General features: G+C 38.9%; 3 protein-coding genes across 3 annotated transcripts in view; all 3 read right to left on the bottom strand.

The window, feature by feature from the left end:
- Positions 1-74: 74 nt before the first annotated feature.
- LOC122661127 (pentatricopeptide repeat-containing protein At3g03580-like) lies at positions 75-2,414 on the bottom strand. The gene has a single exon (XM_043856445.1). It carries the CDS (start codon positions 2,183-2,185, stop codon positions 1,157-1,159), a length of 1,029 nt encoding a protein of 342 aa, XP_043712380.1. The 5' UTR covers positions 2,186-2,414; the 3' UTR covers positions 75-1,156.
- On the bottom strand, positions 170-1,090 carry LOC122663048 (pentatricopeptide repeat-containing protein At4g30700-like). Its single transcript, XM_043858755.1, has one exon. The coding sequence runs from the start codon at positions 1,088-1,090 to the stop codon at positions 170-172; it is 921 nt and encodes a 306-aa protein (XP_043714690.1).
- Positions 2,415-12,393: 9,979 nt separating the features above from the next.
- The window catches only part of LOC122661436 (glycine--tRNA ligase, chloroplastic/mitochondrial 2), a 190,029-nt gene continuing 181,174 nt past the window's right edge, over positions 12,394-21,248 (bottom strand). Inside the window, exons 32-36 of the mRNA XM_043856817.1 lie at positions 19,200-19,289; positions 17,556-17,657; positions 15,903-15,984; positions 15,591-15,676; positions 12,394-12,715 (exon numbers count right to left, since the gene is read on the bottom strand). Coding sequence (XP_043712752.1) covers positions 12,617-12,715; positions 15,591-15,676; positions 15,903-15,984; positions 17,556-17,657; positions 19,200-19,289 — 459 coding nt within the window. The 3' untranslated portion in view covers positions 12,394-12,616. The remainder of the gene's footprint in view (positions 12,716-15,590; positions 15,677-15,902; positions 15,985-17,555; positions 17,658-19,199; positions 19,290-21,248) is intronic.

Below are 21,248 nucleotides of genomic sequence, written 5' to 3'. Positions count from 1 at the left end.
CATGGTAATATAAGTGCCCAAACTGCTACTCCACCATTGGACTCATAGCTGCCATCACAAATAACAGTACTAACAATTTATACACTAATTATAAACTAATCACGGGATAATATAACATCGAGAATCTTTTTCTTCATGAAACAAAATTAACTGCTCAAACCCAATTTTTCTATTGTCCTTGAGCATCCAATGTCTCCTCAACTAGTACTTCAGCAAGTGATAAATCACCTGCAACAAACCCACAAATCTTCCCTCTTGCCTCTATAAAGCTCCAACCTGGTTTCTTCTTCAGATCCTTCTCATACATGACCATCCTCACAGTTTCAACTTTAGCCCACCTCTCAACACTGGCATGTACATTGCTCAATAATGTATGATAACCAACATTATCAGGTTCCAACTCCAAGATCCGCTCAGCAGCATAGGACCCAATTTTGTCATCAGAATAAGCCCTAGAAGCTGCAAGCAGAGCACCCCAAATCCGACTATCTGGTTTCACAACCATTTTTTCAATTATAGCTAGGGCTTCTAAGAGCTTCCCAGATCGACCAAGAAGATCAACAATGCAAGTATGATGATTTATATCAGGTTTAATGAAGTATATCTGGCTCATGCAGCTAAAAATTCTACAACCTTCAGCAACAAGACCAGAGTGGCTACAAGCAGAAAGCAAACTTAAAAAGGTGATCTTGTTTGGTTTTACACCTTCCTTCTCCATCTGATAAAAAAGTTCCAGAGCTTTGTAACCAAATCCATGGATCCCATAGGTCTCAATCATTGAACTCCATGCTACAACATCTTTGTCAACCATTTGATCAAAACACCTTCTAGCCAAAACAATACTGCCACATTTTGCATACATGTTTAGGATAGAGTTTTCCATGGCTTTATTACCCTCTTCAGAGATGTGAACTATGTTCTTTGTTACATAACCATGAACTCCTTTCCCCAAACGTAATGCACCCAAATGGGTATATGTAAGGACAAGGACTCTTAACATGTCAACCCCAGGTTTCAAACTTGCAAACTGCATTTGCTGAAACAATTCAATCGCCTCTTTAAAATACCCATTTTGAACAAAACCTGACATCATTGCACTCCAAGTGATGGTGTTCCTCTTACAGGTTTCTTGGAACAATTGAGCTGATATCCCCAACTAACCGCACTTGGCATAAAATTGCACTAGAGAAGTCTGTAAAACTACATCAATAAGTCCAAATTTCAATGCATAACCATGTATCTTTTCACCCTGAATAAGATTACCCGACTTGGCAAAGGCCGAGGTAACCAAGGTTAAGGTTTCACGGCTGGGGACAGCTTCATAACGCATTCTGTCAAAGTTCTCAGCTACTCTTATAGAATCTCCTATCAAGAGAGAACCAGAAATCATAATATTCCATGAGATAGCATCCCTTTTATCCATTTTATTAAAAAGAATTTCTGCATCTTCAAGTTTCCCTGTGTTGGCATACAAAGCCAAGATTGAATTCTGTACAGACACGTTATTCTCGAACCCTCTTTTGATCAGATAACCATGAAGTTGCGTACCTCCAACTGGATTTCCAGATATAGAACACGCCTGTACCATGATCAACATCGTCACTGAATTGGGTGTGAATTCCTTGGTTCGCATATCATGGAATAACCTAAAAGCATCACAATAATTTCTACTCCAAACGTACCCAGAAATCATTGATGTCCAAGAAACCAAATCACTATGACACATTTCATCAAACACTTGACAAGCATGACCAATACACCCCTGCTTCACATACAACCCAATCAATGTGTTGCAAAAATACACATCGGATCCAAAACCCATTTGAATTGCAAGGGAGTGAACCATTTCTCTATATCCAAGACTCCGATCAAGTGATGAAATAGCTCTATTGATCACAGGAAACGTAAAACTGTCGTGGGGAGCACCGGATTCCCGCATTTCTCGGTAAAGGCAGACAGCAGAATCAAAGGCACCAGAATCTACATGGGCTTTTATCATTATATTCCAGGTGAAAGTATTGATTTCTGGTAAGCCCTTAAATACCGATACGGCGCTTTCGAGATCGTCGAACACCGTGTACAGGGTTATTAGTTTAGGAGCAATAGAGATGGGTTCAAACCCGTTGGAGAGTATGAGAGCGTGGGTTTGTTTAAGCATTCGAAGGTTAGTGCATGAACACAACATCAAAGAAGAACAGATGGGTTGGGCAAAATTTTGGGGATGAGGCCGATTATGGATTGTCAAGTGATGGATGTGAAGTAGAAGAGAAAAATTAATGGCTGAGCTAAGAGGAAAGACGCCATGTAGAAGAGAGAGAGTGGACAAACGACCATGTAAGAAGCCATGACCAAGGACCCTAATATCGAATAGCTGAAGGCAAGAGATTCCAACGAAATACAGCTTGTCGAAGCACAAAGCACAATACACGTAGCACCTCTATGGGTTAGAGAAAATCCCGTTGTTCGCTTTGCAAAGCGAAGAGTAGTGGTGTCGAATGATGGGGGAGTGGAATTGTCTAAAGGCCTTGTTGGGTTGTAAGGATGGCTCAACGCATTCTATTTTTTTTTTTTTTAATGAGAACAGTAATATATTCAACTTAAAGAGAGAAAAACATTTTTTTTTTTTTTTTTTTTTTGATAGAAGAGAAAAACACATTTACATCATAGAGAAAGGGATGGATAATATTCCCATTGGTGATAGAGAAGGTTGCTAGAGAGCGTAGTCTATTAGTCCATCTATTGTTTTTATATTTAAACTGTATATTTGCAAAGTTCAAAGTTATTTTAGCTAAGTCAAAAAAACTAGGGACAATTTGCCAGGGAATATTTATATTCTCCTTGGCAAGCAAAAGATTGAGTAGGTTTTTGTTAGTGATCCAAATTTCTTTTAATTGGATTCCATCAGTCACAGCGTGTTTCCACCCCTGCAAGATTCCCTGTAGCTCAGCCTTCATTGCATCGGTTGACGTAGCAAATCCTGCAGATGCTAAAACACTCTGGTCGTCTAGCAAAAAACAATAAGCCCATCCAATTAGGCCTACATTTGGTTCAGAGAGACCTGCACAACATAAAATGGGAAAGTTCATTTCATGATTAGTGTTTGTAGGAGCCTCAAGATCAGTGTGTGTATGCACAAAATTATCAAGCAGTTGGCTATGCTCCAACGGTGGTCTTAAATTCAGATCTCTAATCCATTTGGTGACAAGTTTGAGTACAGGGGTAGGGTCTGTTGACTCCAGTTTGTGAATTATTTTGTTTCTTACAATCCAAATAAAATAACAAGTAATAATGAAAACAGAAAAAAACCAAATAGTTGTTGGTTTGTCCATGGTCTTGGATTGGATGAGGGAGGCACAAAGGTGTGCCATATTAGAGCTTCTTAGGTGCTCAGTTCTGAGTCCGAGGGGTCCGCAGGCCTAGATACACTTAGTCCATTCACAAGATAGAAAGAGGTGCCAGTGGGATTCTTCATGAGCACCACAGAAAACACATGTAGGCTCGATCGATGTCCACTTTGAGAGAGTGGCCTTGACAGGTAAACCTGCATTTAAGACACGCCAAAAAAATATTTTAAATTTCGAATGGATATTTAGTTTCCAGAAAAAGCGCCACCATTTGGATACAAGGGATCTAGTTTGAATAATTGGATTAAAAAAGCTTGCCGCAATTCGGGTGGAGAAGCTTCCATTTTTAGTAAGAGAGCATCTCCAACAGTCCATGGATTCAGATAGAATCAATTTAGAGATTTCATGATTTAAACAGTTGGGTAGAATATGTGATAGGATGTCAAAATTCCAATTTTGGTTGCTGGTGAGGTCACTTACCAGGCAGTACGCCGAGTTATGAAAATTTGAGGGTATACAGTGTCCTGGTATAGTTGGTACCCATGGGTCATACCAACAATTGGTACTCATTCCATTCCCAATTCTTCTCCACACGATTTTTTTGAGGTCTGGTAGCACAGAGGCAATGCTATTCCAAGTCCATGTTCCTTTCATTTTTGCCACACATGGGTTGAAAATTGAGGTATGGGGGAAGTATTTTGCCTTAATTACTTTAGCCCAAAGGGATGAATTTTCATTTATCAGTCTCCAACCTAATTTGGTGATGAGGGCTTTATTATGGTTGTGGGATTTGCGAAGTCCCAATCCACCCATGGTTTTGGGGGTGCAGATGTTATCCCACCCAATTAGATGGGTCTTGTGTTTGTTTGGTGGGTTGTTGTTCCAGAAATTAAGGTAAATTGAATCTATGGATGAGCAAATTATTTGTGGAAACAAGAAGCAACTCATTAGGTAAGAGGGTATGGATGCTAAGACGGATTGTATTAACACATGCCTCCCAGCAAAAGAAAGGCAATTTGCCTTCCAAAAGTTTAATTTGGATTTAATGCGATGGACAAGGGGTTCTAACTCTTTCGCTTTGGATTTGTGGTGGAAAAGCTTGGTTCCCAGGTACAAGGACTCAGGCTTCATCTCCTTCATACCAAGCAGGGTGCAAGTTCTTCTTTTATCTTCATTGCTAGTATTTTTACTGAAGAAAAGTTCACTTTTAGAGAAATTTCTTTCCTATCCAGTAAGATCAGAGAAGAGCTCAAGGGTAGCTTTGATAGATAGGATATCTTCTTCAGAGTTCCTACCAAAAATAAAAGTGTCATCAGCAAAGAAGAGATGTGTGATTTTAGGAGCACTTATGGCAATTCTGATCCCTCTAAAGGTTCCCATCTCCCTGATTGCCTCTAATAGTCGTGAGAGGACTTCCATAGTAAGGAAGAAAAGGTAGGGACTAAGAGGACATCCTTGTCCGAGGCCTCTGGAAGGTTTAAAGTAGCCAAAAGGACTATCATTTATTTTCAAGGAGAATGAAGTTGTGCTGATGAGAGATTTGATCAGATTTATCCATTTTTCTGGGAAACCAAGAAATTTAAGGATGTTTGTTATCATGATCCACTCTATGCGGTCATAGGCCTTAGACATGTCTAATTTCAAAGCCACAAAGCTAGAGCGGCCGGATTTTTTCCTTTTGAGGAAGTGGAAGATCTCTTGAGCAATGACAATATTGTCAGTGATTTGTCGACCTGGGATAAATGCCGCCTGATTGGGGGAGTTGATGAGAGGTAGGTAGCGCTTAAATCGGTCTGCCAGGATTTTTGCAAGAATTTTGTAGGAGACATTGCAAAGGCTGATGGGTCTAAAGTTAGATGCAATCAGGGCATTGTCAGACTTAGGGATCATACATAACAGAGTGTGGTTACAGCCTTCAGGGAGGGCTTCAATGGTGAAGAAATCGTTGACAAATTTGTAGACTTCATCAGCAATGAGATCCCAGAAGGTGTGAAAGAAGCAGGCTTGGTAACCGTCAGGTCCTGGGGCTTTAAAACCCCCAATCTTGAAAACAGTCGATTTTACTTCATTCAAGGTTGGAGATGCAGCTAAGGGTGTTTCTGAAGGATCTAGGACAACGCATTCTACTTCACCGCGGAGTGCATGCAAAGGAAACTTTAACCAAAAGGGAAAGGGAAAATTACATCACCCTCCCCTGTACTTTGCCCTAATTACACCTCCCTCTCCTTGATTTTACCCAATTACGTACAATTCCCCTGTAGTTTCTGAAAAATTACTAAGACCTCCTCTGTCGTTAGCATCTGTCTGTTAAGCGCTGATGTGGCATAGTTAGTTTTTTTATATTGCCCAAACTAACCCTGGATCATTGTGAGATGACCCATTTACCCTTCTTCTTCCTCCTCTTGCAACCCCTTCTTCCTCAAGCCGCAAAATAGAAACCCACAAGGGTTTCGGACTGAACTTAAATCGATGCCAACGGCTTTTCCAATAAGCTAGAACAAGCCTTGAAATCCCTTCACCATTCAAGCGAAATGAGGAACCCTGAAAAATAAAAACGCTTTCAGATATTAAAACACCCATTAATGGTTTTCAAAACCCAGCCCTCCATGGTTGTTTTATGGCCACTGTAGGCATGAAATCCCTGGTAAATTTGAACACCAGAAGTCTCCTGCACCCGACAGATCAAGTGGCATTTGGAAACCATGATCTGTACTTTCTTGTTAGACATTCTTCATTCTTGTTCAAATTAGTTTACCCTTGAAAATTATTGATTTTCGCATAACATAAAGTTCAATCATGTAAACAATGGGAGGGTTCGGCATATCCATTCACTTAATAGCAAAGCTTTCCACTTTATGATTAACTTTTGCCAAAACTTTGGGGCTCGCAAGCTCACTATCACCACCCCTGAAACTAGCCCAAACACAGATGACATCCACATCAGTGAATCCAATTCTATCACAATATCCAATAGCATCATTGGAACAAGGGATGATACATCTCAGTCAGTCAAGGCCCAATCAATATCACCATTAATGAGGTCACTTGTGGACTAGGACATGGAATTAGGTATTTTTTCCCCTGGTCTCTAACCCTAATTTTCAAGTGAAACCCAAAAATGGTGTGGGCTTTAACTAATTCAATATTAATATTGTGGGTTTTATGTTTAAACAATAGTGTTGGTAGCCTTGGCAAGTATCCAGATGAAAAGGATGTGAATGGAGTTGCAGTGACGAACTGCACATTATTAGACACAGAATATGGTGTTAGTTAAGCAATCTTCTCAATGAAATTTTTCACTAGCGGCGGAGGTGGTGGTGGTGCTGGCAGTAGAGGAGGAAAGATAGTTCTGGATGTTTTAGGTTGAAGTTGAAGAAAAGGGTAGTATTGTAATTTTATTTATGATGTTTTCATACAAGGGTAAAATAGTCTTTTCCAAACTAAAATTAACAGTATGCTAACACCGTCAGCCAGAGGGGGTCTGGGTGTAATTGGACAAAATCAAGGGGAAGAAGGTGTAATTAGGGTAAAGTACAGGGGAGGGTGATGTAATTTTCCCTAAATTTCTGAAGAGAAATCAATGTGCTTGGTCCTCTCATGAGTAAGTAGCAGCTTGATTATCACAGTTCATCTTCATTGGTTGAGAAATAGAAAACCCCAACTCTTGGAGCAATGATTTGACCCGCATCAACTCAGTTGTAATATCGTCTATTGCTCGATATTCTTCTTGGATCGAGCAACAATAGTTTGCTTCTTGCTTTTCCATGTGATCAAATTTTCACCCATAAAAGTACAATAACCAGTAGTGGAACGCCTATCATCATCAGCACCAGCTCAATCAGCATCCGAAAATCCAACAAGATTAGCACTCTGAGTAGGTCGATAGATAAGACCCTTACTAGGAGCACTATTTAGATATCGCAACACACGGCAAGCGATATCCCAATGAGCTTTCTTTGGACATTGCGTGAACTGACTAATAAGTCCAACACCAAAAGATATATCTAGTCGAGTGATAGTAAAATGAGTTTCCCAACCAATCGTCTGTGCCGGTGAATATTAGAAAATCTTCACTCTCAATGGACCCAAGTTTCTTATGGGGGTCCATGGGAGTATCTGCGGGCTTGAAAGCAAGTATTCTAGTGTCAGTTAGAAGATCAAAACATGCTTCCTTGAGTTTCTTGCTTCTCAAGACTTCAATACCAAGAAAATACTTGAGAACACCTAAGTCTTTCATCTGAAAATGTTGATGAAGATATGATTTAACTTAAGCAATACCAGAAGTATCATTACTAGATATAATAATATCATCCACATAGACTACCATTACCACCAATTTGTTGTTCTGATGATGAACAAAACAGAATTGTCAAAATAACATCGTGAAAACCCAACTTGAGTAACAATGAAACTAAACTTATCACACCACACTCTTGGAGATTGTTTCAACCCATAAATTGCCTTACAAAGTTTGCAAACTTTGGTTTAATTCTCCCCTTGACCAACATACCCTGGAGGTTGCTCCATATAAACCTCCTTTTGAAGATCACCATGGAAAAAAACATTTTTAATATCCATCTGATATACAAGCCAATCAAAATTAACAACCAGAGAAACAAGAATACGAACTGAATTCAGCCGGGCAACTGGAGAGAAAGTCTCAAAGTAATCAACACCATATGTCTGAGTATAGCCTTTAGCAACCAAGCGAACCTTGAGCCGCTTGACAGAGCCATCGGGATTATATTTTATAATGTAAACCCACCGACACTTAACCAGATCCTTCCCAATAGGTAATGAAACCAGAGTCCAAGAATTCTAGATAATAAGGCATCCATGTCGGTATCCATAGAAGCCTTCCAACCAGGGTGAGAGAATGCCTCATGATGGGTTTTAGGAACAGGGTTAGTAGATAAAACAGCAGCAAGGGGTATATAAAACCGTTGTTTAGAATTTGGGAAGTTAGATAACTATCATTGTTTGAACAGGCATTGTTGTCCCATCCGATAAAGAAGAAAGCATCTTCGTTATCAAATCTGTTCTTAACAGTATGACTTGGTTTGAGAGATTCAAGCATGTTATTTTGAAGAATGGGTATTCCAACAGTCAAGATGATGACAACTTATTTACCCGACAATGTAATTGTACTATTACAACCCTTATTGTCTATGCTAATGACATTATAGTGACTGAAGATGACAGAATTGAGATAGCTAGGCTGAAGACCTACCTAGCTCAACAATTTAAGATTAAAGATTTGGGTCCTTAAAGTATTTCTTAGGAATTGAAGTGTCAAGGTCCAAAAGACGAATTAATGTATCCCAAAGGAAGTTTGTTCTTGATTTGTTGTAAGAGACAAAGAAGTTGGGCTGCAAACCAGTAGTTCTCCTATTGAACAAAACCATAAACTAGGATCTTTCCCAAGAAAATGATTACAGTTATTGTCACGCCCCGAAACCACCCCCGAGGAGAATCTAGTTCATGACCCGAATACTCGAAGTATTCAAACACCTCCAGGATCCAGATGCAGTATACACATGTCATAAGCACAGACAAACATTTAAATAATATTTGCATAGGTTAGAATTTAAACCTTTCCGACACTACCCAGATCATCAAATTTCGAACGATCGGATTGGGAGATAGTGCTCTAAGAAGTTTTCCTGCGAAAAAACACACAAAACATATCTACAGGGTGATTATGATAGGTGTCATAATTTCGTCAGCAAGGTAGTTAATTCATCGACGAAAAACACCTAGTTCGTCGGTGGAATCCTATTTTGCTGGCAAATTTAAGGTTTTGACGACAAAACACCCTTATTGCGTCGCCAAAACCTCCAATTCGCCATCGAATTTCCCCTATCCCCTACACCTATAAATAGCAAAGGCCAGGAAGAAACAAAAAAGAAAGAAAAGAAGAAGAAGAAAGAGACAAGAGGTTATGGGAAATTTACCCTAGTAGTCTCCAACACATCCTCGAAGTCGAAATTCTACAAGAATCATCACAGAAGTTGTTAGAACTCCACCCGACTAGGGGAAGCTCTTTCAGTAGTACTATTTATGTTGTTCTATGCTGAAATTGTCATAAATAGAATTTTTCAAAACCCATATTTATGCTGTCATAATGCTTAAATTTTCATAAATAGAATCTCCAAAACCAATATTTATGCCGTTATAATACTAAAATTGTCACAAATAGAAATCTCCCAAACCCCTATTTATGCCGTAATAATGCTGAAATCACCATAAATAGAAATCTTTAAAATCACTTGTCTATGGCATTAATGTGATGTCCTAATCAACCATATGACCCACCATGGATCAAATCTTCTCTTTTATTGATCTAATGCTTCTTCTTATTTAACTTTACTTCCTTGGATACTTCAAATATTTTTTAAACCCTATGATGATAGTAGTAGATTTGAAAATAATCAAAAGTTTTAACTACAGATAAACGGTGATGTGGATATGTTCACCATATCTGAAGGCTTACTAAACTATCACATGGCATTAACTGAAGGTGTGATAGACGGTGGATTCTGACCTGCACTAATTAATGAACAAAGTTTTACTCAAACCTTGGTGAATGAGGAATCATCATAGCGCTTGGATGGGTGCCAAGGAATTATTTCAAACATCAAACAAATAGAAAAAAAATGGAGAAATAAGGAACTCTGGATTCGTGGTTGTTTCCAGAACTTTTGCCAAATTACATTGATTGAAAGTTGATATGAATTCTTACCAAAAGTTGATATGAATTAGGGCCGAGTTTGATGAAAGCATGGTTTTAGGTATTGGCCTCTGACCGGCCATATCAGGCGATCCCGATACTGATACTGACATCAATAATAATACCTGGCCGATACCATATCGATGCACGGTACAGACGAAAGGTATAACGGTCAAAATACCCTATGGTATTAGTATTTTTTAGGGTAAAACTGTGATACCATCCCTACATCCAATCCATCCATACTTGATACCTAAGATCATGGGTGAAAGAGTACTCTCCTCACCATGGCCTCAGTACAGTCGGATTGGCATGGGGAAGGATATTTTCTTGTGAGAGTTAATGATAACAGAGGAGTCCAATCACTTGAACACATCACTAATAGAGAAGTGGAGAAGAAAAACTTAGTCCCAGAATTGTTTTGGTTGCGTCAATTTGAAATATTTCAAGAACAAGAAACTCATTTAGTAGTTCAATTTCTGAGAATAGGTTCTCTCCTGTAGTTCTTGCACACGGACATTGTTGCCCTGCCGCTAGTTTATTGATAACAGTAACCAATGATTCCTTTTCAACGACTAATAAATTTCAAATAGATAAAGAGGGAAATACACAAAATCAAAGGTATAAAAAAAAGGGTAAAGCTGTTTGTAACAGTTGTAACCACTCTTTTATACCCTTATGTCAAATAGATATCATTTTCCAGGGGTGGGGATTAAAATGTTATGTTATTAGAGATGTACAGTTATTACCAAAAATTAAAAGTAACAACAATAATGTCTTGAGAGTAATAAGGTCATTGAAGCAGTTTTCAGAGGTGGTGTCTCCGGCGGTAGAGCTTCCAAAGGAACCCAAGGAAATGTCTTGGTGGACGATTTATCCCTCTGAAATAAAAATGGAATTGGAAAAGGTCAGTTGCAGACAAAATTGGATCAATGTTGGATTCAATTTTTACAAGGGTTTAGAGGAGATCCACATGTTGTGAGGTCCAAGCTTGGGAGAAATTAGGTATTCCTATCGGTACAGAAACGTTCTTGAGCCGTGGAATCCATGGATGCTAAACTCGGTGATCAACAATGGAGAAAGACAAAGAGAGACATCGCTAGTGGGAATCAAAATGAAAATGGAAAGGAAAAAAACAAAAAATTGTCAACTCTCACTGTACCATAGATTGAACTCATCATGAAACTTTAATTTTCTTGTTCAGTTATGAGACTTTTGAAGGATCTTGCTCTTCTTAGGACAATTGTTGTTGAGGTGTTGAGCTCTCTCTCTCTCTCTCTCTCGTTCAATCATATTAAAGATGCCAATTTGACAGATAAAGAGTGAATCCATGGATACTGGGCTGCTGCAACATTATTGCGAGTTTGGGGGGCAGAGAAAGTGAAAAGAGGGACGATCTTGCCATGTTTTGCCCTCAGCTTGTGGTTTTCAATCAGTTGCCAGAGTAGCCCCAGGGAACAAAGAGATAGCGGACGAGGATTCCAATCGATTCGGATTGTACCTTTAGTTGATAGGGAAAATCACTTGCCATTGCTACTACCAGAATAATCACTTGTTCATATGGAGGACAGATATAGAGGAGGAGATTCCAATCAATACACCTCCGTCAAATGGGTCAAGGAGATTCCAATCAATACACCTCCGTCAAATGGGTCAAGGGAGAGAGAGAGAGAGAGAGAGGTGGGGGCAATGGCAGCCTGATGGGAATGCCCGGATGATGAGCAGGATCAGGGACAAGGAAGAAGAGGAGGAGCTAGTGTTGGAGCAGAGCAAGCTGTGTGGAGAGTGTGTGTTAGGGCTTAACGAGAAATTCCTAAATTACCCTCTGAACTGGGATTGTTACCTTGAGACCAGAGTTCTTGCAAATTTACATATTTAGACACTATGTAATTAACACAGTTTTTCCAAGGACACAAAAAGTATGGTTACAAAGTCTGTTCGTAAAGTATTCATTTTACATCTCAGGATTCCCACATGCCCAATGTGTATCACTGGTACTTTAGATAACCAGTAAAGAGTATTCTTTAGCTTCATACCTGGGATTAAAGATCTTAATTTTCTCAATATAACTGCTCCAGTGCCCAACGTATTCACAAATCATAAAGCCAAAGAGCATATACAAGATCTGAATCTGAACAATAAAAATGACCTGAATGCAACATTCAACACTGTCACTACTTACTGAAAAATTTCCTTGACACTCTACAGAAGCCCAATTCGAGCAGAAAATTGCACCTGAGAGAGTGCACCAGATAATTCTGGCTTTTCTATAAAGAAATGGAAACGGGATTTAGGAAAGACAAAAAAAAAAACCCACCCCAGCTTGGTCCTCAAAGAAATACTCTCAAAACCTCTTGAATTATAAATTACATCCTCTGCACAAGTCCAATTGGAGCAGAAAATTGCACAGAGACCATATGAGACTATCCTGGCTCTTTCTACAAAGCAATGGAAAAGGAAGAGAAGAAACCATTTCAGATTTGTCCTTACAAAACTACTCCCAAATCCCTCAAGTTATAATCGAATGGAGGTGGTCAAAACCCTAAAACCCAGGCAAAACTGAGAGGTCTGCTATCCCCCTTGGAAGGTCTGCAATTTTCTTCAAGAGCGCAAGCCTGTTCTTTCTGACTCTTTCATCCTCCTACACATGAACAGAAACAGAATTGTTGAGTAGGTAATTTTCTACCACGCACTGTCTGGAAGAAAAAATAATGTAGGCAAACCACTCAAGTACATAAAGAAGCAGAATTCTGAAATACTCAAATCTAAAGGCTAAAGCTCGACTCATGCTAAAATCTAAGAAAATTTGCTTACATTCTTCAGGATTTCAAGAATCTCAGACAAATTAGTCTAAATGGATAATGAAAATGAAATCTATGGAAAGTGAGCAGCTTCCAAAGTCAAATGATTCAGCAGAACAATGGATGAACACCTTGGCATTGAACAAGAATACAATGTTTTTCTTCTCATCTTCATTAGTAATAATCTTTCATTAATCAAAAAGATGCTTTAAAATCTTTGCTGAACAGTGTCTTCATAGTAATTCCAAAATCATGGGGCAGAACCCAAAGCCGACAGGAATTAAGGTTACAGAAACAGCAGTTGTTATTCTACGAGAAAATTTTGCCTTTACATGGTCTACTCTAGAGAGGCTTCTCTCCATGGGACCCCTAGTCTGCCATGTGGCAGGGTGATATATAGCAATTCTGAACCGTTGGATAAACAGGAGACCTTCCAGATAGGCCTGTCAAATTTCAGACTCAAATTCAACCATATATACCACCCTCCAGTTTACTGGCATGAATCCCTGTTGTCCATGCATGTGGACTGTACTCTGACCAGTACACTGTACTCTCCCGTTTCCTGGAATTTTTCAAACCTATTTTGAGAGTCTTGGCGCAACGATTAAGTTGTGCTAATGCAACCATCATGTGCTATTGCAACCATCAGGCTGCGGGTTCGAAACATGGAAACAGCATCTCTGCGAAGGGGAGGTAAGGCTGGGTACATTTGCCCCTCCCACACCCTGCAGTAGCGGGAGCCTCGCACACTGGGACGCTCTTTTTTTTTCTTTCTCTCAAAGCACTATTGTGCCATTTGGAATACTCCATTGGGCTGAAACTGGACATGTGAGCAGAGGACCTGGGGTCTACCTTTTCACAAAATTTAGGCCCCATTCAATTTGCCATGTGTCAGATCTGGGTCTAAAAAGGGCCATTAACACAGCTGTGAGGGAAACTTTAGATGGAATACCAAGAAGCACACTTCTGGTCAAGTCATCTGTCAGAAATTGGCTGAACTGACCATCAGCATAAGATATTAGAATGCAGCCACAGCCCCAGCTTCCCTAATCAAATGAAAAACCCTTCACGGGCTACACTCTTAGCAATTATATACGATCAAGGTAACTGATCTCCTCCACTATCAAACTTTTTATCATGGTTCATGGACCTTGGAGAATCTTGTAGGTGAATGGCAGCTTAAAGCCCAATTTGATGGTCAGTGAGTCAGACAATCTTGAGCAATTAACATCTTTCCCATCATCATATATCTCTGACCCAGCCAAGCTAAGGAAAGTTATCCTGCACAGGGAGTTCAAAAGAAGTCTCACAAACTTTTATGGTCGTCCCAATGACCATTATTTGTGATCTAGTAAGGCCTAATTAGGGAATCAAATGAATTGAAAGCTACTAAAAGATGACTATCATATTTCTTAACCACTCTAAGAGAAGTGGCGAGGAAAGACATGCATAGCTTAGGACTAGTAACAAGTATGGTTATGAATAGAGCTGATTGGAGGCAGAAGATCTATGCAGCCAACCCTATTTAGTTGGGATAACCGTAAGACTGATTTGAGTTGAGTTGTTGATGTAGCTCAATAAAACAAGAAGGCCAGCAGCAAACCAGGCCATTAAACTGGACTAAGAATGGATTAATAAGCTTAATTTGTGCCCAACGGGTTGTATGGGCCATGGGCTTTATATTTTTGGGTTTACTATCGCAATGGACCAATGCTATAAGCCCAAATATTAAGGATTTAAGTCATATACAGGATTAAGTAGTTAGTTTCTATTTTCTAATGTTCTAGAATAGCTTCCATTTTGAAGAGAGACAAGTTGTATGGGATTCTCCCTACCATACAATAATAGACTTAAGTTTCCTATTTTGCTTGTTTCCAGGAAATTACAAATAAAGAGTAAAGGATCATAAAAACCACTATTGATTTGAGAAATAATATAGCCTTGAGCTGGTGAGTTCTGTGAGAGACAGAGCATGATTTTGTGGAATTGAAAACTGCCCTACTGTGGGATACAGTAGGAAAACCTTCTTGGGATGCCAAGGCTGGAGTTGGTGGGATTCCTTCTCCACAGTTAGGTGAGATGGCTAACATATCCTTTTTTCTTTTCTTATATTCTTCTATCTTATATTTTGTTTTACTTTCCTGCAATCACATACAGATCTGCTACCAGTTTCTGCAGTTCCAACTGAGTTGCTAATGTCTGTCCTGTTCCTAAGGTCTCTTAATTTCCAATTTTCTGTTAGTTTCTCATTTCAGTCAAGTTACAAATTTTGTATCTCAATATCCAGCCCATTAGACTGAGCAATAGACTGGCAGGTCTCATCCTTGTATCTGAAGATATTTGGTTTCCTAAAATTTAGAATATTGGTTTCTATTTTCTGTTGCTAGTCATAGACCAGAATCCAGCTGTTGGATTCCCTTGGTTGAGTATTGTCTATAATCAGAAATTAGGAGAAATCAGTCTTGGATTGAGTGTTCACAGATTTCCCCTAAATCTGGCTTCCTTGACTGATTCTGCGATCCTATTGTGTTTAACATCTGAAACCTTTTATCAGGTTATATCAGAAGGCATCAGCTGTATATACCGACCATCTGCTAGACAAACATGTTTTTCTCACTGAGCCTTAGCTAAAGGTGTGGTTTTTTCAGTACTTCAAGCACTAACAAATATTTTCTTCTGGAAATACTGAGAGATGTGAAATGTGAAGCAGCTTACCACCATGACAAAGACATGATTGAAGAAATCCTCGAGTGGCTGTAGTAGTTCCAGGGATGTTTCAATAAAATGATCAACCTCAACACCTGTGAAAAAAATGATGATGATACCAGAAACAGTAAAAACAATGACAGCGGTTAGTAGAAATTATATGCTTTTGGAAACATGACTAGCAATAAAAAATGAATTTGAAATAAAAGGAGCATGACTGAACTGCTAATTAAGAAGATAGAAAACCAATTGACTGTAAGTAATACAAAGCAGATAGTAGACCAGGAAGGGATAACAAAGTAATTTCATGAGACATAATACCAGGATAGATCTTGCTCTTTACTGACAAGAAAGCACTCCATAAAGCTCTCTCTTCACGTGTCTCAAATGCAGTCTCACTTACCTATTAAGACAAATTTCATCTGAAGTAAGGAGGTGGTGAGGAAATACTTATTAATAGATTAAAAACAAGGCTGTTCAACAATATGATAATATCACCAGAAAGGGGTTATGCTGACAGGTTCACTTTTGATGCAACTAGCAGCTAAAGAGTCCACTGCTGTGGAACTTCATCTGTCTGTTTTTATCAATTCAATTACCATGGTTTCTTGTTTTATGGATACATCAAAGAAAAGTCTGCAGGTCTTAACATCTCTAATCTAATTTTCAGGAATCACATACAGCCATTAAGGAAATTACAGAATGACCCTCTTTCTACAATGTGAATTGTAAAGATATTCTGAGGGGAGAAAAAAAAAAGTCAAACTATTCAGTAAGAAATTCAGAACTGGAATTTTTTGAGATCCAATCCTAAATGATTCCTGGATGTCAATTAAACTTTATTTAAAATATTTTTGAGCTCTGATTGATTCCTGTCCTAATAAGCAACCCAGATTCAGAGTTGAACTAGTAAACTATCAAAGATGAAAGGGAACCCAGGCGATCTAAGATCTAAATGACAGAAAGATAAGAAAAGACTGTACAATAAAAGTTACAATGATGACATAATCTTTATTCCCATGCACATTAGTCCCTTGTATAAGCATTAAGCACTTCCTGATGCACTGGATCTAATGTCCAATTTGCAATACCCCTCTTGTCAAGTCTTCTATACACATGCTTGGTTCATTTCTTTGGAAGATTTTATCGTTTCTGTTCTTTTCTTTGCTAAGATGACCAAACAATGCCAACTAGAAAAAGATGGAAGGTAGTTGTTGACGATTGACAAAAAGGAGCCTGTGGATAGAGTTTGAGAAATTCCTGTCTTGCCTGTTCTCAACTTCATGTGGAAGCCTTGACATAAATTGTTGGCTTATCATTCCTAGTATTAACTGCCCTTTTGTGAGTTTGAACCTGTGTCCCAATTCTGGAATGCTCCATCATCAGTTCTGAATCCCTCTCCACTCCCTTCTTTGTCTTGGTTGAACCTCACTTTTTTCTCTTGTTAAAAATAGGAATGCTTTCTCAAATTGGAACTATTGCATATTGCATATGGATCTATAGAAATGAGGTGGGGTTTTGCACGGATGGTCTAGTATCTTTCCATTCATGGTGAACTAGATGCCTGCAACACATGACAAGGAATTGAGCTGGAAACAGAATTGGTCACCATTTGGAGTTGGTTGATGATATTCAAGGGAAATAGACACCACCGCCTCATTACATGCTTAAACCAATGTTGCTAGTACCTTCATTACACTCCTAAGTTCTAACAAGTGTGGTTTTGGATTCATAATTTGCAGTCCCAGAGCTAAACTTCTTAGCAGTCAAATTTAATGATTAATGTAGCTAAAGCATATTTCCAAGACAAAGGAAACTGGATATGCATTAGATATAGCTACAGATGATTTGGTATTTAATATAATCAATTTCATTAACCAAGAACAAACCAGTATACCTATTCCCATCAACAGAAACAAAGGCAAAGACATACAAGTTTCAGTTTTAAAGTAGACATTTCAACTTCATTTGTACCTCCAAATCAGCATCAACATCCTTCCCACGGATAATTCTTGTGGGGCGAGAGTATGCCTCTACAACCTTTTGCAGAAGATCACCTCTAGATAAGGCCTCCATCTACAACCAATTGCGGCAATGATGTGTCAGAAAAATATTGATGCTCCACATGATTTGGTTACCTTGCAAGCTATAATATACAAGTGCTGGGGTTCTCCATTGGGAAAGAAACCCAGACTTACTCCACGTGAAACCAAAAACAAAACATCACAAATAAAATTCAAGCATCCTGTCTCTAACTACTCTATTCTAGAAGCAGGTCTCTGGAAATGGTCTCCTGATGGTAAATAAAGAAGTCTTTGTCCTTGGGTGGCAAGGAGTTTGGAGGCTCTTAGTCCTACGACATAGGGCCATCGAGTTTGGGCTTAGCTTGTTTTCTCAAAGGAGTTAATTTGCATTTGATTCCCAATCCTCACCTCTTATCAATCAGGTTTTTGTGGGATTTTGGCTCTTTTTTAATGGAGATTAAAGAAAATATTTAGGCCACCTGGCTTTTCAATGTTCACTTGCAGGCAACTGACAAAATCTTGCACAAGATCAGGTGTGCTGGTGCAAGATACATGGTTAATATCAGAGGAAAGTTTCAAAGATTTTGAAACCTTTCAGGCCTTCAGATGTCAGGAGTTCCCTTGCCTGAATGGTATTAGCTTGAGGGTAAATATTCTGACCCTTCATGCACTCAGGAAAATTATTGTAGTCTGCCAGCAGCAGATTATCTCTCTGCCTGGATGATGAAAGCCTGATTGTCCATCTTGCCCAACTTTTTTTGTTGCGTACATGAAGAATGACTGAATATCTTGGGTTTAGATGACATGTCATCTAGAAAGAGCTTTTAAGTAATTAAAAAAGAAAAAAGAGAAGCAATCAGGTAACTGTTTTCTGCTGAATCTGCGGCCTCAGCTGCATGAAATCATCAAAATAGTTCACAATAATATGACTGATTTAGGTGGTGACAATGAAATCATATATTCATATGCATATATTTTACCATGCAAGGATAATATAACAGATGCTCCGAGACATCCATAAGTCTATCTTATATAATTTTATTTCAAAATTTTAATCATTCAAGGGTAATGTACCATATCAGTATCATTTCACATGATGCTTGAACCAATCAATTTCCTAAAATAGGCTTACTGCAACAAAGAAATTTTGGCAGATTAAAATGCGAGAACAAGTTCTACCAGCACAGAGTTACTGTTCAGTGGATATATTTGAAGACCTGTTTACAACAGTTATGGATGTCTTGCATATTCATTTTTGTAAATAAAAAGACCCTACATAAGTCCCATCAGAAAGTTTCTGTGGCTTCTCCCTTTTCTTTATAGACCTACTAGACTTTGTAATTGTAGATGCAAAACATTGATTCTGGGTTCACATGACACCTATTTTTTGTGATTTAAAAATAACTTCTGTTTGTCGAAGTCAAAGATTGGTTGCATTTAGTCAAAGTGATATTGTCCAAGATGCACTCTAAATTAGGAATCTTATAAAATTTCTGAATCAACTCACGCAAGTCGATTCATGTAATCAAAAAATTTGGAGGTTGTATAAAGAGATATGAAAACCAAAAAGGTGTTCAAAGAAGAAGTTACTTACTTTCAGTGCTGATTTTGTAGCCAGACATGGCCAATTTGCACGTTCTAAAAGAATAGAACGGACCACTTCAGGACTAATATCTTTGTCCACCTATCAAAAAAGTATATTAATTGGTACAATTTTTTATGAGTAGTAAATTTATATGAAATTCATCCAAAAAGGGGAAAAACAGAGGAACAAGCAAATAAAACTACGCAATGATTTGGAAAGCCATCTCCTTTGACGTCTGTTCTAAGCTCAGTCTTACCCGCCATAGACACCTTTTGGATACCCCAAGGAACAAGCATATTGTTGTTTCCTGGGGTCTTGATTTGTCTCTTTTGCAGTCTACCACCTCTGCGTAGGTTGGGTTGCTGGTTCTTGTTTCCCCCCCCCCCCTTTTCCCCCCTTTCTCTTGTATATTCCCCCCTTCTTTTCCGCCCCCCTGGGGTTGGTAATATATTTATTCACCAAAAATAAAAAACCTACGCAATGAAAAACATTCCAGAGAAAAGTAATTCACAAAGAAGTAAAGAAAAACAAAAACCAAATATTTCAACAAAGGGGTACTCGACCCTGCTTTCAGCTCATTCTATTGAAGATATTTTAAGGTTCTCAGATTTCTCCTCCAAGGATTGATTTTTGCAGACATCGATCTATTTATCTGGTTTTTGTTTTTTGGCTGGCTGCATCAATCCCTTGCTGGTTCTGGTGATTTGTCAGTATGTCTGACCTTACTACTGCTACCTCCGGCATTGAAGGACAGCCAAGGAATGATTATCTCCCTTTCGCTGCTGCTATTAAATTCGATGGGACAAATTCTTGATGTGGTCCAGATCCACTTATTTGACTGTTGCTGGTCTCGGCCTTACAGGACACCTCATTGGCACTGCTACAAAGCCATCTGACCCTGGTCCTCTTCAAGACTGATGGATTTCTAATAATGCTATGGTGATGTCTTTTTTGCTGCATTTCATGAAACCAGACTTCTCTAGTGGATATTTACTATTGGACACAGCCAATCAGATTTGGACTGCTGCAAATGAGACTTATGGACTGGTTGGGTATGACGCTCATGTGTATGAAATTCGGAAGGTCCATGACACCACAAGGAACTATCTATATCTCAATACTATGCTGTCCTCAAAAGTTTCTGGCAACAGTTGGAGCATTACTCGGATTTTCAGCCTACCAATCCAACTGACATTGCTGCCTATCGAAAGCATGTAGATAAGATTCAGGTCTATGATTTCTTGGCAGGTCTGAATATTGATTATGATCCTATCCGTGTGCAAGTTCTTACTAGATCTGCTTTCCCTAGTCCCTACACTGGAGCAGTCCTATGCTTTGGTACATATTGAGGAGACTCATTGGGCTGCTATGCTGCATACTCCCACTGTAGATCGGTCTGCTTTACAAGTTGGTTCCAGATCTACTCCCATAACTGATGGATCTCCTCGTACCAATACTTCTTCAAAAGAACCAGTTAAGTATGAACACTGCAACAAACCCTATCACACTAAGTAATGTAGTCCTAGAATAGGAATTACTCCCACTAGGAACCAAGTAGAACCAAGTAGAACCAAGCCTGCTGTTTAGGGCTGATTAGGGGCTGTTTTAGGGAAAAATTAGGGTTTAGGATGGGAATTTGGGAATGGGGTTTATAGGGTTTTAATCTGCAGGTTTAGAGGGTCATTATGGTATAAAAATATCTGGATTTGAACAAGTTTTAATTTCCTGCAGAAATTAGGGTTAGGTTTCGGGTTTTGTAAATAAGGTAAACAACTAAAATTATGGTCTAAAGTAGGATTTAGGGGCAGGGGTTAAGGTCGTCTGTTAGAGGGGCTAGGGGGAAGATTCGGTTGCAATATGGAAGGTTTCTGATGGCTGAATGTGTCCCAGCAGAAAATTAGGGTTTTTAGGGTTCAATGGAGAAGAGGTATCTTAGGGTTTGGCTGGACAGAATGGGCAGCAGTTAGGGTCGAGTGGAGATGGTGATGAGGGGAAGTTATGGTCCAAATCTGATCAGATTCCAATGGAGGAACAGATCTGAATCAGAGTTTAGAGCAT

The sequence above is a fragment of the Telopea speciosissima genome, chromosome 5 (genome assembly GCF_018873765.1).
Source record: "Telopea speciosissima isolate NSW1024214 ecotype Mountain lineage chromosome 5, Tspe_v1, whole genome shotgun sequence".
NCBI classification, from domain to species: domain Eukaryota; kingdom Viridiplantae; phylum Streptophyta; class Magnoliopsida; order Proteales; family Proteaceae; genus Telopea; species Telopea speciosissima.
The sequence above is the reverse complement of the archived record's forward strand: the minus strand, read 5'-3'. Positions and strand labels throughout refer to the sequence as shown.

What these genes read in the sequence shown, in the direction of transcription:
- LOC122661127 (XM_043856445.1), bottom strand. Translation starts at nt 2,185, where the DNA reads ATGTTGTGTTCATGCACTAACCTTCGAATGCTTAAACAAACCCACGCT.
- LOC122663048 (XM_043858755.1), bottom strand. Translation starts at nt 1,090, where the DNA reads ATGTCAGGTTTTGTTCAAAATGGGTATTTTAAAGAGGCGATTGAATTG.